Source organism: Mustela nivalis, assembly GCF_964662115.1.
Source record: "Mustela nivalis genome assembly, chromosome: 17".
In the NCBI taxonomy this organism is placed as follows: domain Eukaryota; kingdom Metazoa; phylum Chordata; class Mammalia; order Carnivora; family Mustelidae; genus Mustela; species Mustela nivalis.
In genome coordinates, this window is record NC_139036.1 from 46,238,909 (window position 1) to 46,256,729 (window position 17,821).

A 17,821-nucleotide genomic window follows, 5' to 3' on the forward strand; every position below is an offset into this window, starting at 1 on the left:
AGAATTGTCATTCTGAACTCTAGATCTGACATATTACCAATGTCTGTATTGATTAGGTCCCTAGCCTTCGGTACTGCCTCTTGTTCTTTTTTTTGTGTTGAATTTTTCTGTCTTGTCATTTTGTCCAGATAAGAGTATATGAAGGAGCAAGTGGCAACAACCCCAGGAAAATATGCTTTAACCAAATTAGAAGAGGTTCCAAATTGTGAGGGGTGAGAAAGGGGATAAAAAGAGGTTCAAAAAGGAAGAACGAAAAAAAAAGAAAAAAGAAAAAAAAAGGAAAAGAGAAGAATTTAAAAAAAACAAATAAGAAAAATATAAAAAATAAAAATATATATATTAGATAAACTAATTAAAAAACGTTAAAAAAAATTTAACCAGAAGGCGAGAAAAAAAACAGAAAATGAAAAAGAAAAAAATTAAATTAACTGCAAGACTAAAAAAAATCACAGGGAAAACGCCATGAGTTCCGTGCTTTGCTTTCTCCTCCTCTGGAATTCTGCTGCTCTCCTTGGTATTGAAACCGCACTCCTTGGTAGGTGAACTTGGTCTCGGCTGGATTTCTTGTTGATCTTCTGGGAGAGGGGCCTGTTGTAGTGATTCTCAAGTGTCTTTGCCCCAGGCGGAATTGCACCGCCCTTATAGGGGCCGGAGTGAGTAATCCGTTCTGGTTTGCTTTCAGGAGCTTTTGTTCCCTGAGCGCTTTCCGTAGAGTTCCAGAGGATGGGGAATACAAATGGCGGCCTCCTGGTCTCCGGCCTGGAGGAGCCAAGAGCCCAGGGCCCCACTCCTCAGTGTGCCCTCAGAGAACAGCGCCCAGTTACTCCCGTCTGCCTGACCTCCGGCCGCGCTCCGAGCTCACTGAGCCTGCGACCGGTTCAAGGTAACACCAAGCTGTGAGCCTACTGTCAGCTCTGTCTCTGTAGCCGGCGTTCCCGTTCCAATACCCGCAAGCTCTGCGACACTCAGACACCCCCGATCCTTCTGTGACCCTGCGGGACCTGTGGCCACGCTGACCCCACGTGGGCTTCGCCCCAGTTTAGCCTCTGGAGCGATGTCCCTCAGCGGAACAGACTTTTAAAAGTCCTGATTTTGTGCGTGGTTGCTCCGCCGCTTGCCGGGAGCCGGCCCCTCCCCCTGGGGTCTATCTTCCCGTCGCTTTGGATTCACTTCTCCGCCGGTCCTACCTTTCAGAAAGTGGTTGTTTTTCTGTTTACAGAATTGCTGTTCTTCTCTTCGATCTGCCGATGGATTTTCAGGTGTTTGCAATCTTTAGATAAGCTATCTAGCTGATCTCCGGCTAGCTGAAGTAGTCTCAGCCTGCTACTTCTCCGCTATCTTGACTCCTCCTATGAGGTGGTCTATTCTTGGTTGGCAGGGTTTTTTCCCCTAGCACTTTGAATATATCATACCACTCCTTCCTGGCCTGCAGGTTTCTGCTGACAAATCTGCTGATAGTCTCATGGGGATTCTCACTATTCCTTTGTGTTAGATGACAAAAGGCAAGGAAGGAATGGAAGGTGGTAGAGTGTCCCTTTACTTTATTTTATTAACTGTGTAAAATAGGTTAACACCTGGGGACACACAGTGCCCTAGAGGAAGTGCATGTCTGGGAAAGGAAATGTACAGATGAGCCCGGAGCATCTGGTGCTAGAGAAATAAGGAAACTAACAAAGACTCCTATCAGAGATGCATCAAAATGTCTCAAGAGCCTACTTGAAGAGATTCCCACCATACATGTGACAATTAGGGTGTCAATAAGGGTAATAATTATAAGGAAGTAAGATAAATTTAATGTATGTAACTCCAAGGGTACAAAATAGTATAAAAATTATTTTGTCACTATTGGAGGATACAAGTGACCCATGTCATTGTTATGAAAAGGAAAAGAATAAAGTAATTATCCCACCTTTCTATGTGAACTATACCACTGAGTAACCAAATAATACCCAAGAGGAAGTTTTTCTTTATAGAAATATCTAATGAGTGAAGAAGGAATGATAGATTTAGGTATAAATATTTTATAGTCCCTGATGATTTTCTGAGTCTAGTTATTATGTATAAGTACAGAAGCTAATACCACAATTAGAGAACCACTTGTACATTATATACCTCCCAGTGGAAAACACCAGTATCTGTATGGTGGTTTTACTGAAAAAACAAATAAAAACTGTGAATCCTATTAAATATTTAAAATCCTACCACTGGGGATGCCTGGGTGGCTTCATCAGTTAAATGTCTGCCTTTGGCTCTGGTCATGATCCCACACGGGGCTCCTTCCTCCATGGGGAGCCTGCTTCTCCCTCTGTCTGCCACTCATCCTGTCTGTGCGCTTTCTCACTTTCTCTCTCTTTGTGACAAATAAATAAATAAAATCTTAAAAAAAAAATCCTACAACCGTGGTAATACAATCAGACTGGGAAAAATCCAGTCTGGGAAATCTATATAAATCTAATACAATCCAGACTGGGAAATCTATAGGACAAATTGCCTGGGAATGATGATCATGATGATGATAGAAGACATGGTAGGAGACCCTATAGATAAATGGAGATTTAAAAGACACATCAACAAACTGTATTGGGGACCTTATTGAATCCTGATGCAAAGTGTTAAAAATTTTTGATATTTATGAAACAGTTGGAAATTTGAACACTGACTGTGTTCAATATTACCACACTGGCTGTGGTAATATTAAGAAATTATTGTTAATTTTTTGGGCATCATCATTGTGTTCCAAATATATTAAAAAAATACCTTTTAGAAATTCATACTAAAATTTTTTCACATGAAATAATATAATGTGGGAATTTGCTTCAAAATAATAAGAAATAGGAGTAGAAAAGTGGATCTGGATGAAATAGGATTACCCATTATTGAAACTGGGTGATGGGTACATGGGAAAATCATCACATTACCCTACTTTTATATATGTTTGGAAAGTTCTGTAAATAAAAGATGAAAAACAAAAAGTAATAAAAAAAAGTAATTCAGGAATTACTCCATTTTTATGGCATTTTAGGAATGCAACATCAGTATTCCTGTGTGGAGAAGAAAAATTCTCTGATTTTTCAGGAGAAGAAAATGTCAAGAGAGAGAAAACTTTACAAGGACAATTGCATACTAAAAGGACTGAGGTAAATTAATGATCTGGAAATATTTATTTTACTTTTGAGTGTTGCTTTTGGCTTTCAGACATTCCATATAATTTTAGTTCCAGTATTGAAATGTCACAATCTGAAATACTTCCACTTCCTCCTCTTCCCCTTACAATCCTCCCCCTTTTCCTCCTTTTCTTCTCCCTTTTTTAAAAAAATATAACAAAGAGCCCTTTTCTCCCTTTTCCTCCATTAGACTTTCATTTTTATGAAATAAAGGTGCTCTCTGTTAATACTTCCGCTGCTACAATGACCCTAGGCATTCCTTCACTGTGGCAGCATAAATTCAGTCCTGGCCTCCAGCTTGCTCTGTGTATGGTCTTCTCACCTGTGTTTGTATCCTAGGACTTGTTCTACTTTTATAAACACATCATTTTTTAAACACATCATAGATCTCATTTTGAGATCCTTGACTTTGTTCCATCTACAAAGACCTTTTACCAGATAGAGTCACATATATGTTCCAAGGATTAGGATATGGGCATATCTTTTTGTGGGGCTGCCATTCAATCTACTACATTCACTGTATGATGTACTTAGATACACTCTCTTTTGTCTGGATAATTTTTCTCATCTGTTTTCTAGTTTTTCTTTCTCTAGCTGAATGTAATCTGCAGTTTAACCTGTCTATTGAGGTATTAATTTCAGTGCTTATATTTTTTACTTCTAGAAATTTTATTTGTTATTTTTTTAAAATCTGCCTTCTGTCATTTTCTTTGTTCATGTTCCATAGTTGTTTCAATATTGATATCTGATAAACCTAATATAAAGTCCTTGGGGATCTAAATCTGCTGTTTATTGCTTTGTCTAATCTCACTCATTAACTTATACCCTTATATCCTATATATCAAACTATATATTTGATCTAAATCTATGGGAATCTCATGATGACTCTGGATTTAGAGTATCTCCTCCAGGAGAATTTGAATTCACTCCTGCCCTGCACTTTAGAGGTGTTACAAACATGGAATCACTTTAAATGAATTTTTTGGTTTCTATTTTCCTAGCCCATGTATTTAGTGTAGATTTGCATTCTGTACTCATGTGTGGGTAGACTGTAGCTATAACTAATCAAGAAGAGTACTCTCTTGGGCGCCTGGGCGGCTCAGTGGGTTAAGCCGCTGCCTTCGCCTCAGGTCATGATCTCAGGGTCCTGGAATCGAGGCCCGCATCAGGCTCTCTGCTCAGCAGGGAGCCTGCTTCCCTCTCTCTCTCTCTCTGCCTGCCTCTCTGTCTACTTGTGATCTCTCTGTCAAGTAAATAAATAAAATCTTAAAAAAAAAAAAAAAGAGTACTCTCTTCTCTCTTTTTCCAGCCAAGAGCTGAGACAAAGACAGATTTTATTCTGCATACTTCTGTTTGGGATAAATTGTTTGTTTTGTTTTTGTTTTGCTATTTTCCCCCCAGCCTATTCTTGCTGGTAACATTGCCTTTTGAAAATTTTGGCTCTATGTGGAATCTCAGTACCAATTCTTACCAATCTTATATGTTTTCAGAGTCTTATTTCTACATCCGGCATGGTCTTAGAAAGACAAGGCTCTAGATTCCATGTAAAATTGAAGACACCTACTATTATAGTCCTCATTTTGTAAAATGACGCTTTTCTATCTATCTAGCTACTTGCCACTTTTGAATCATGGTTTATACATACATGTTAAGTGGATCATTTTCTCAATCATAAGGATAATTTATTTATTTATTTAATTTTTTAAAAGAGATTTTATTTATTTATTTGACAGAAATCACAAGTAGGCGGAGAGGCAGGCAGGCAGAGAGAGAGAGAGAGAGAGCAGGAAGCAGGCTCCCCGCTGAGCAGAGAGCCCGATGTGGGGCTCGATCCCAGAACTCTGGGATCACAACCTGAGCCAAAGACAGAGGCTTTAACCCGCTGAGCCATCCAGGGACCCCAATCATAAGGATAATTTAAAGCATAACTACCAGGTGCCTGGCTGGCCCAGTGGGTTAAGCCTCTGCCTTTGGCTCAGGTCATGATCTCAGGGTCCTGGGATTGAGCCCTGCACTGGGGTGAGAGGTGGGGATCTCTGCTCAATGGGGAGCCTGCTTCCCTCCTCTCTCTCTGCCTGCCTCTCTGCCTATTAGTGATGTCTGTCTGTCAAATAAATAAATAAAAGTCTTTAAAAAAAGCATAACCCCAAAGATACAGATGTAGTGAAAAGAAGGGCCATCTGTACCCCAATGTCTATAGCAGCAATGGCCACGGTCATCAAACTGTGGAAGGAACCAAGATGCCCTTCAATGGACAAATGGATAAGGAAGATGTGGTCCATATACACTATGGAAAGTCCTCCATCAGAAAGGACGAATACCCAACTTTTGTAGCAACATGGACGGGACTGGAAGAGATTATGCTGAGTGAAATAAGTCAAGCAGCGAGAGTCAATTATCATATGGTTTCACTTATTTGTGGAGCATAACAAATAGCATGGAGGACATGGGGAGTTAGAGAGGAGAAGGGAGTTGGAGGAAATTGGAAGGGGAGGTGAACAATGAGAGACTATGGACTCTGAAAAACAATCTGAGGGTTTTGAAGAGGTGGGGGATGGGGTTGGGGTACCAGGTGGTGGGTATTATAGAGGGCACGGATTGCATGGAGCACTGGGTGTGGTGCAAAAATAATGAATACTGTTATGCTGAAAATAAGAAATAAATAAAAAAAGCATAACTACCTATGTTAATTGGTGGTGGTGGGTTTTTTTTTTTTTAAAGATTTTGTTATTTGTGTGTGTGAGAGAGAGCAAAAGCAGGGGGAGCAGCAGGCAGAGGGAGAACTAGGCTCCCTGCTGAGCAAGGAGCCTGACGTGGGATTTGATCCCAGGACCCCAGGGGATTATGACCTGAGCCAAAGACAGACGCTTCATCGACTGAGCCACCCAGGCATCCCACTACCTGTATTATTTAAGTAACTGTTTTGCTCATATAGTCATAGCCTATATGTATAGTCTAGAATTTGATGGTCTTGTCTTTACTGTACCATAGATTTGCCATGTTTTGTAAAATCAGTTATTATAAATTGACAGAATATTAATATTAATTAGGAGATGATTTAGTTGCATGCTTAGAAAAATGTGGCTTTGCAAAAGAATATTGTATAGTTTATTTCAAATTTTAGTATATATAAACTAATTTCCTTATGAAAAACAATTTTACATCAATGAGGAGCTTAGATATGATATGAGGAGCCTGCCTTTTAAGAGGTCTGTGATCTCAGGCATCAACATTCTTGTTATTTGGCTCTAGATTGCCTCTTCCTCAGTGAAGCTGTCAAAGGAGAAGATGACTAGGAAAGAAAACTCTTTATTCAAGTTGCCGAATCAGTACAGCGTTCAGAAGATTTTACCACCCCTTTGTACATCTTCCTCAATTATTCGGTATTTAAGTCACTGTATTTTTTACCCTAAATATTGCATTCAGATTTGAGGTTTTTTTTTTTTTAAGATTTTTATTTATTTATTTGACAGAGAGAGATCACAAGTAGGCAGAGAGGCAGGCAGAGAGAGAGAGGAGGAAGCAGGCTCCCCGCTGAGCAGAGAGGCCGATGCGGGACTCGATCCCAGGACCCTGAGATCATGACCTGAGCCGAAGGCAGCAGCTTAACCCACTGAGCCACCCAGGCGCCCCGAGTTTTTTTTCTTTTTTGGAATCATCCATTCTTTCCACATATTTTGCATACTGCAAAATAGTTTGTGCAAACTAAGACTATGCTGTTAGGAAGGGTGATGTAGAGCTGAGCCCACTGTATATGGAAATGAGAGACTTGGACTTGAGTCCTTACTGACCTCACATGCTAGCTTAGGCTCTTGTACAATTCACTTTGTATCCCTGGGCCTCAGTCTCCACATCTGTGCAAGAGTCTTGTACTAGATGGACTGTTGAGATTTCTTCTAACACTAACAGTTTATGATTTCAGTTATTTATGCATTATGGGATTAGATAAATCACTTTTTCAAAATATTTTTACTGACAAGTTGTGGAATCTGGGATTCTTTGCTATTTAAAGATATTCCTGTTTTTCCTTACTATAATAACTCTGAAAATTTGCTGTGACTTGAATTAAGAGTAATAGCCAAATGATTGTGGGTGGTGGGCACTACTTACTGACTAGGGTAAATTTTGCTCCATAGAGCACCTAAAAGAAGCACCGGGGGTATTCTGGGATGAAGAATATATAATTCACTATCTCTTGGACAGTTAAGAAAGGTTTTTATGGAGTAAGACACTGGAGACTCTCAAACCATTGATAGTTTTATTAATATTTTAATGAAAAAATGGCATAAATATTGTGTGCGCACACACGCGCTGTTTTGCTCTGTTTTTGTGCTGCTTTCTAATGTGGCTGTTTCTTTGACAGGAAAAGGGAAATGATTTCTAGCCTCTACAAGACATTATATAATGAAGTACCTCAAAGAAACTTATACTCACAAGAATTAAGTGGTAATAATAGGTTCTAGAATTTCTTGAATTAATTTCCTGATTGTGTGTTTAATAGAGTTAGTATCTCTTTCTTTACTCCAAATGGCATATAATATCAATTAATCTTACATGATATGGCAAATGCTGTAGCCTGTGAGCAAGGCATAAGTATATTAAGTATTCTTGAATGTCTTCTGTTGTATTGATGAGATAGGCAAAATACAACATATGTACTTAATCTTGTTCAAATTATTTGGGAAAAAAGTCTGGATATTACATCCAATGAATATACATATTAGTGAGCATTGGAGTCACTGATTTTACTGGGATTTAGTCCTTGGTATCTTAATATTAAGAATCATAGTACTCTTTGCTTCTTGACACTGAATTATTCCATATCTTGGGTCTCTCCTCTGTATTTATGGAGTCATTTGGCATATTTTCCCTCTTACCTTAATTCTGGTCATCATATTAGGCCTTTTAAAAAAAGTAATCTCTTTGCCCAATATGGGGCTCAGACTCACAACCTCAGGATCAAGAGTTGCATGCTCTTATAACTGAGCCAGCCAGGCACCCCTGTATTAGGCATTTTTTATCTCCCATTTTTATTGGGATATAAATAAGATGAAGCACTGTATATGTTTAAGGTGTGTGGCATATTGACCTGACTTACATATATTGTGAAATGATTACCACAATAGTTAATCCATCATCTCATATAGACACAGAAAAAAGGAAAACATTTCCCATGTGGGGAGAACTCTTAGGATTGTAAACATCCATGGCCTGCCTTATTTTCTCATTGGAGAAAATGGCCTTTCACTTCTTGATTTTCTTTCATTCAATTTTTTTCTACTTCTTCAGGGACTATGTCAATTTTTTAAAAAGATTTATTTATTTATTTGAGAGAGAGAAAGGTGGGGGAGGGACAAAAGCAGAAGGAGAGAGAGAGAGAATCTCAAGTAGACTCCACACTGAGCTTGGAGCTGATTTGGGGCTATGTCTCACAACCCTGAGATCATGACCTGATCATGATCATAATCAGAAACCAAGTCGATGCTTAAACTTGATTATGATCATGATCATAAGCGGAAACCAAGTTGATGCTTAACCAGTTGAGCCACCCATGTGCCCCAGGACTATGTCAACTTTATACTCTGTTTTTCCAAGAAGCTTCTTCAAAGAAGAATTACATATTTACTTCCCATATTAATTATATATTTAATTAATTACATATTTACTTAATTACATATTTACTTCCCATTTTACTTACACCTGGTTTCCATCTCCAGTACCCTATTAAAACTATTATTAAAGTCAGTATTAACAATATTTTAGTCTTTCTCTGGTATTTAGCACTGTTATCTTGCATCTCTTTTTCTGAATACTACATGTATCCACTGAACTAAATTGAATTCTGCATACATTTTTTGAGGATCTATCCTGAATTAGATGCTGGCACTTGAAGAATGAAAAAAATCTTTCCCCCCTTGAAGTTGACAGTTTAGTGAGGGCTATTAATATGCAAACAGTCACAATACCAAGAGCTTTGACTGAGTTCCATACCAAGTGATATAGGAGCATGGAAGAGGGATTTAACATTCCCAGATAAAGTTGTGGGAGCCTTTATTATGTCAATTTTGCATGACTTTCTTTCAGTTTCTGAGGGTTCTTTAGGAAACTTACAGACTTGTAGGCCATTCACCTGAGACAGTCAGAAGATCCATTTTAAAGCAAAGGGTTAGAATACAAAGATTTGCTCCTCTTTCTTCTTTTGGTGATTATTGTTGTTCATCCTTGAGTTAGGGTGTCGCAGGGATAAGGATAATTATTCATTTGAAATAATTAACTGTTTTGGGGTTTGTGTTTAGCACTTCAGAAGGCCTGTAAAATTTTCAGCAAAATTCAGAGTGGTAAGATTTATGTGAATGATCTGCCAACGATCCATCACACGTTGAAGATTTTTATAAGTGACTCAGAAATGCAAAAAGCTCTAAAGACTATAGATATTGATGGTAAGTTTTATGTTTTTATTATTACTTTAGAGTCTATAAACATAGATATAAATGATATGTTGGTCAGATTAATTGCAAATCATAAGAAAGCTAAGCTTTATAATATGTTGTAAAAACTTCTTTTGCACATTTATGGTAATGAGATTGAAAGTTGAACCTCAGTACATAATTGGATTGTTAATTACTGCATTAGATTGTGACATACTTTCATCAATGTTTGTTATTTTTAGACTTAATTTTTGCTAATTTCATAGGGATAGGATAGGGAAAATTTCTTAAGGCAAAATGTTTGAGTATAAGAGAACAGATTAATATATTTATATTAAAATTAAGAACTTTTATTTATCAAAGGACACCTTAAAATAAAAAGATAAGTTACAAACTTGGGAATAATTGCAATTCACAGAACTGGCAAACGATTATAGAATGTGTAAAGAACTCATACAAATCAGTAATAGAATAGAAAAATGGGTGAGATACATGGACAAGTATTTCACATAAAAGAAAATATATATAGCCAATTGTCATATAAAAATATGTTCTATCAGTAGTAGCCAAGGAAATGCAAATAAAAAACTGAATAATTTCATTTAAAATCACATAGAAAAGTAATTTTTCTTTTGTAGTCAGTGTCCAGTACTTTAATCAAGAAGTACATAATAGAGAATTGATTACATTTACAGACCATTCTAAGCTTGTTAGGGAGGAGAGAAAAGCTTAGAATAAAAATGGAATAGATAAGTTGAAGGGGTGGCCAGAAATAAAATAAATTCAGTATACATAAATGCAAAATAATACTCTAAGGTTGAAAGCACTGAGCTGTTCAAATATCAGATGTGGATTTATCATTATAAAAGATGGAAGATCCTATGAGAGGTATGGACCACCCATAGAATGTTACGAAGCAATCTAGTAGTATTGAATTGACAAGTTGCAATAGTGCGTATGTATCCAATCTGTCCATCTATCCAAATCATCCTGTCATTTTTTGAGTGTTTACTTTAGACAGCTTTCAGAAGGTATAAAAATAAAATGATATAAATAAAACTTTTAGAAGAGTTAAAGAAGCAGTTCTATTTTTTTCTGACATGTTTATTTATCCATATATTAATTTTCTTGGTGATTTTTTTTGGAGATTTATATTAAAATAATTATTCAAAGTGGAAATAACTTCATTCTCTGGGAGAATATAAAGAAGAAAGTAAGGAGACGATAAAGAAGAAAGTAAAACTTATGTGTAATCCCACTACATAAAGGCAAACTTTGGTATTTTTACATATATTTTTCTAGGATTGTCCTAAGCATGTGAGTGTGTGTGTTTGTGTGTATGTGTGTAAGTGTGGTATATACATAAGCATGAACACATAATTAAAAAAATATACATGGACTCATATGCATACAGTTTTGTTACCTTTTTCTGTTAGCATTATATGTTAGTCAACTTTCCATGCCTTGGATTTCTAATAACAATATTACTAAAAACCTTAAAAATTTCACATTCTTTGACATAGCAATTTCAGTTTTAGCTATCTTTTGTCTGATGGGAGAGAAAACAATGCTTGTAACTATAAGAATATTAGAAATAATTTATACTTATATAGATTATTTGTTATATAGCTTATTTTTCAGAACAATTTGTTTTGGTTTTTTGATCTATCCCATAGAATAACTCACAGCCATTTAAAAAGGCAATATGGACCTATACTTACTTATATGGAAAATTGACCAACATACAATGTTACATTTTAATTGGTCTCAGGTTGATTAATGGTGAAATTACCTCTAAAATTTTTGTTGTAACAAGTAATGCTACAAAGAATGTTCTTATTCGTAATTCTTGCACATCTGTGTAAATATTTTTACAGGATAGATTCCTAGAAATGAAGAAGCTTGGTCAGAGGATATGCATATGTCATAGGAAAATGGCTTATGTCAAATTATTATTTCATCCAGCTTTTCTTGAGATATAATTGACAAATAAAATTGCGTGTATTGTATATATTTAAGGTATACAACATGATGATTTGGTATACATACACATTGTGAAATGGTTACCACAGTCAAGTAAATAACACATCTATCACCTCACCTAGCTACTTTACATGTGTGTATGTGAAGAGAACACTAAGTTCTCTTAAGATCTACTCTCTTGGGGCGCCTGGGTGGCTCAGTGGATTAAAGCCTCTGCCTTCGTCTCAGGTCATGATCTCAGGGTCCTGGGATCAAGCCCCGCATTGGACTCTCTGCTTGGTAGGGAGCCTACTTCCTCCTCTCTCTCTGCCTACCTCTCTGCCTACTTGTGATCTCTGTTTATCAAATAAATAAATAAATAAATAAAATCTTAAAAAAAAAAGATGTACTCTCTCAGCAAATTTCAAATTATATAATATAATATTATTAACTATAGTCACCATGTTGTATATTAGATTCCCAGAACTTTTTCATCTTATACCTAAAATTTATATCCTTTGACAAACATCTGTCCATTTCCTCCATGCCCCAAAGTCTATCAGATGGGTTTATACATAGTTACATAAATACCACATTTTCTTTGTTCATCTGTTGGTGAGCACTTAGGCTGTTTCCATTTCATGGCTATTGTGAATAATGCTGCAATGAATGCTGAGTGCACATATCTCTTTAAGATAGTGCTTTTATTTCCTTTGAATATATATACACAGAAGTGAGCTTGCTGGATGATATGGTTGTATATCATAATTGTTTATACCAGCGGAGTTTTAAATTATCTGCATATTTTATAGTTTTATTGAGGTATAATCAGAATATTTAAAGTATATAGTTTGAAAATCTTGACATATGTATTGTGAAAACCCAGTACCTCTTTCACCTACCTCTTTGTAAGTCATCATTCTCTCTCCACAAGCCCTGTCACCACTCCCCAAGTAAACACTAATCTGCTTCTGTCACTACAGATTGTTTATATTTTCTAGAATTCTATATAAATGGGATCATGCAGTAAGTACTCATTTTTTTAGTCTGATTTCTTTCATTCAGCATAATTATATTGAGATTAATCTATGATTTTATACACTGAAGTTTATTTCTTTTTGTTGCTAAGCAGTATTTACTTTTATGAATATACCAGAATTTGTTTATCCATTCACTAATGGTGGACATTTGGGTTGTTTCCAGTTTTTGGCTATTACTAATGAAGCTGGTATAAACACTCATTTGTATGTCTTTGTGTGGTGATATGTTTTTATTTATCTTGGGTAAATACTTGGTGGTAGAATGATTGGGTCATAATGGTAGATATATATTTAAATTTTTTAGAAACTGCTAAACTGTGCTTCCAAAGCAGCTAAATTATTTTACATTGCCATGAGCAGTATATGAGAGTCCTAGTTGCTCCTTATCTTTGCCAATCCCAGAATTGGTGAGCCTTTAAAAATTGTAGTCATTCTAATAGATGTATGTTATTATCTCATTGTAGTTTTAATTTATATTTCCTGAATGATCCAATGATTTTAAACATATTTTCATGTGCTTATTTGCTGTCTATATATCTTCTGCCCATTAAAAACACGTTTGTATTCTTATTGCATTTTGAAAGTATATATTCTGAATATGAGTCCTTTCCTGGGTATGTGATTAGTAAATACATTCTTCTAGTGTATGACTTGTCTTTTCATTTTTTGAAGAATGTCTTTCAAAAAATGTAAGTTCATACTTCTGATGAAGTCTAGTCTACAATTATTTATTTTATAGATTGTGTTTTTGATGTTTTATCCAAAAGGTTTTTGTTTAACCCTAGATCACATAGAAGTCAGAAAACAAGTCAAAGTAGTTGATTGAAATTTGTGCAGTTGTTTCATTGTTTTTGAAGGAGAAGCCACTCTCAAGTTATTATTCTGAAAAAGAAGTTTTGAGGCAGACAACTTGACAAACTTTCTAATACTAGAGAAAGAGTTTCTGAGAACAACTAAGCCTTATCAATTTCTCTGATAGTAGAAGCTTGCAGACCACCAGAAGCCCTGAAATGTTCTTTTATAAATTACTTGGGTCAGATTATATTAAATGGAATTTTGGGTTTATAATCATTTTCTTCTGAAATAGATAAACTCTTTCAAAGTTGGCCACATTTACTAAGAGGTAAATGACTTCATAGTTATTTAACTTGCAGAATCTTGAAAAATTCAGATGTTCCTTGACACAGATCTATGCTTGTCTAGAAAATGGGATTTAAGAGCCCTGATTTTGTGTTTTATCACACTTTGTAAATCTAGGTTTTCAGCTCTAGTTGCTATTAGACATGACCTGTGCGTTATCATGCAAAAAAGTCGTAATTTCAACTTCTCATGCAAGCCAATCAAAAAATTCTTACTGACATTTTCATTTGTATAATTTAGATATCTTCTTTTCTTCTTTTAAGAAATAGGCATTAATTTTTGCTTGAGAAATGAGATGACTTTTGGGGGTAAGGATTGGTTTAATATTGTGCAATATTTTGTGCATTTGTCTTAATGTATTTTGTGTGTATGTGTATGTAATGAGAGCAAGAGTGAGAGCAAGAGTGGAAAGGAGGAGAGGAGAGAGGGTGATGGAACAGTGTGAGGCAAAGCTTTCATTAGAATTTCAACTGGATCCACAGTCTCCCCCAAAACCACTGGTATAGAGGGCATTGAAATCAATCCTATTCTTTCACGTTAACACCATTATATAAAATTGACATGTTGCATGATTTTTTTTGCACCTAATTACAAATATAATAATTAGAGCTTTGAGCAAAGATCACTGTAGTATGTTTAATTCTAGTATGTATCATTCTTATTATTGTGGCGCACTACTGTATAATTACAATATGTACTTTTTCTGGTATATTTTCTTTTTACATTTCTATATTTAATGTTAATGTTGACTACTCTTGTGTATAGACTATGGTATTCTAATATCAGTTAAATCTATTCACATTTTTAGTTTGCATTTTTATCTCATATTCTTAGTGTGCTAATGCAGTTTTTTTTCACTCTGTTTTTGAACCATTATTACAGTTAATGGAATGCTGGACTTTTCAGATTTCCTTAAGGCTGTGAACAATGTTTGTTATTTGGTCTCTCAGGATCCAGGTAAAAAATACGATTCTTCAAAATTATAGAAGAGAATGGTTGTGATTGTAACTGATTTTAAGGTGGGGTGGTTATATGAATTTAAAATTTTTTCAGAATTTTTTTTTTAAAGATTTGATTTATTTGACAGAGGGAGAGACAGCGAGAGCAGGTGTTCAAGCAGGGGAACGGGAGAGGGAGAAGCAGGCTTCCCACTAAATGGGGATCCTGATGTGGGGCTCCATCCTAGAACCCTGGGATTATGACCTTTGCTGAATGCACATACCTGAGTACTAAGCCACCCAGGCGCCCCTTTCAGAATGTTTTCTGTATTTTCCCCCAGTAGTCTAGGTTGAAAAAAATTAGACATAAGTTGTTTTATAAAAGGCACTGAAAAATGTGGATCCCTTGCATGGTACCTAATTTTCTTTCTTTAATCTCCATTGGATGCACACAACTGCTAGATTAATTTTCTTTTCAAAGATTTTATTTATTTTGAGAGAGAGAGAGTGAGAGCACAAGTAAGGGGAGCCGCAGGCAGAGTGAGAGGAAGAAGCAGGCTCCCTGCTGAGCAAGGAACCCAGTGTGGGACTTGATCCCCAGACCCTGGGATCATGACCTGAGCCAAAGGCAGACGTTTAACTGACTCAGCCACCCAGATGCCCTAGATTAGTTTTCTTTTCTTTTTTTTTTTTAATTAATTATTTTTATTAACATATAATGTATTATTTGCCCCAGGTGTACAGGTTTGTGAATCATCAGTCCTACACACTTCACAACACTCACCATAGCACATATCTTCCTCAATATCCATAACCCAACCACCCTCTCCCTACCCACCTCCCCCCGGGCAACCGTCAGTTTGTTTTGTGAGATTAAGAGTCTCTTATGGTTTGTCTTCCTTCTGATCCCATCTTGTTTCATTGTTTCCTTCCCTATCCCCCAGAACCCCCACTCTGCCTCTCAAATTACTCATATCAGAGAGATCATATGATAATTGTCTTTCTCGGATTGACTTATTTCAGTAAGCATAATACCCTCTAGTTGCATCCACATTGTTGCAAATGGCAAGATGTCATTTCTTTTGATGGATGCATAGTATTCCATTGTGTGTGTGTGTGTGTGTGTGTGTATCCCACAACTTTATTCATTCATCTGTTGATGGACATCTAGGTTCTTTTCATAGTTTGGCTATTGTGGACATTGCTGCTATAAACACTTGGGGACATATGCCCCTTCAGATCACTACATTTGTATCTTTAGGGTAAATACCTAGTAGTGAGATTGCTGGGTGGTAGGTAGCTTTATTTTCAAGTTTTTGAGGAATTTCCATGCTGTTTTCCAGAGTGGCTGCACTAGCTTGCATTTCCACCAGCGGTGTAGGAGGGTTCCCCTTTCTCCATATCCTTGTCAACATCTGTCATTTCCTGACTTGTTAATTTTAGCCATTCTGACTGGTGTGAGCTGGTGTCTTATTGTGGTTTTGATTTGTATTTTCCTGATGCCAAGTGATGTGGAACACTTTTTCATGAGTGATGTGTGGGCCATCCGAATGTCTTCTTTGCAGAAATGTCTGTTCACGTCTTCTGCCCATTTCTTGATTGGATTATTTGTTCTTTTGGTGTTGAGTTTGTTAAGTTCTTTATAGATTTTGGTTACTAGCCCTTTATCTGATATGTCATTTGTGAATATCTGCTTCCATTCTGTCAGCTTTCTTTTGGTTTTGTTGACTGTTTCCTTTGCTGTGCAAAAGCTTTTGATCTTGATGAAGTCTCAGTAGTTCATTTTTGGCCTTGCTTCCTTTGCCTTTGGTGATGTTTCTAGGAAGAAGTTGCTGCTGCTGAGGTCAAAGAGGTTGCTGCCTGTGTTCTCCTCAAGGATTTTGATGGATTCCAGGAATCCATCAAAATCAAAATGCTCATCCATTTTGAGTCTATTTTTGTATGTAGTGTAAGGGAATGGCTCAGTTTCATTCTTCTACATATGGCAGTCCAATTTTCTCAACACCATTTGTTTAAGAGACTTTTTTCCATTGTACATTCTTTCCTGCTTTGTCAAAGACTAGTTGACCATAGAGTTGAGGGGCCATGTCTGGATTCTCTATTCTGTTCCAGTGATCTGTGTGTCTGATTTTGTCCCAGTACCATACTGTCTTGATGACTACATTTTTGTAATAGAGCTTGAAGTGATTTCCACCATTTCTAATTGTGATGCCACCAGCTTTGGCTTTCTTTTTCAACATTCCTCTGGCTATTCCTGGTCTTTCTGACTCCATATAAATTTTAGAATTATTTGTTCCATTTCTTTGAAGAAAATTGATGGTATTTTGATAGGAATTGCATTAAATGTGTAGGTTGCTTTAGGTAGCATAGACATTTTTACAATATTTGTTCTTCCAATCCATGAGCATGGAACATTTTCCATTTCTTTGTGTCTTCCTCATTTTCTTTCATAAGTCCTTTATAGTTTTCTGAATACAGATTCGTTGCCTCTTTGGTTAGGTTTCTCCCTAGGTATCTTATGGTTTTGGGTGCAATTGTAAATGGGATTGATTCCTTAATTTCTCTTTCTTCTGTCTTGTTGGTGTATAGAAATGCAACTGATTTCTGTGCATTGATTTTATATCCTGACACTTTACTAAATTCCTGTATGAGTTCTAGCAGTTTTGGGGTGCAGTCTTTTGGGGTTTCCACATAAAGTATCATATCATCTGCAAAGAGTGAGAGTTTGACGACTTCTTTGCCAATTCAGATGCCTTTAATTTCTTTTTGTTGTCTGATTGCTGAGGCTAGGACTATGTTGAATAGCAGTGATGATAGTAGACATCCCTGCCGTGTTCTTTAACCCACTGAGCCACCCAGGCACCCCCCCCCTTTTTTAAAAAAGATTTTATTTGTTTATTTGACAGACAGAGATCACAAGTAGGCAGAGAGGCAGGAGGAAGTAGTCACCCTGCTGAGCAGAGAGCCCGATGTGGGGCTCAATTCCAGGACCCTTGGATCATGACCTGAGCTGAAGGCAAAGGCTTTGCCATGTTCTTGACCTTAGGGGAAAAGCTCTCATTTGTTCCCCATTGAGAATGATATTCGCTCTGGGTTTTTCATAGATGGCTTTGATGATATTGAGGAATGTACCCTCTATCCCTACACTG

General features: G+C 36.6%; 1 protein-coding gene across 1 annotated transcript in view; it reads left to right on the forward strand.

Annotated features, from left to right (window-relative positions):
- Positions 1 to 17,821, forward strand: part of EFCAB13 (EF-hand calcium binding domain 13) — a 129,784-nt gene that overhangs the window by 23,277 nt on the left and 88,686 nt on the right. The window contains exons 4-8 of the mRNA XM_082706479.1: positions 3,023 to 3,137; positions 6,417 to 6,547; positions 7,528 to 7,610; positions 9,461 to 9,604; positions 14,617 to 14,691. Coding sequence (XP_082562605.1) covers positions 3,023 to 3,137; positions 6,417 to 6,547; positions 7,528 to 7,610; positions 9,461 to 9,604; positions 14,617 to 14,691 — 548 coding nt within the window. The remainder of the gene's footprint in view (positions 1 to 3,022; positions 3,138 to 6,416; positions 6,548 to 7,527; positions 7,611 to 9,460; positions 9,605 to 14,616; positions 14,692 to 17,821) is intronic.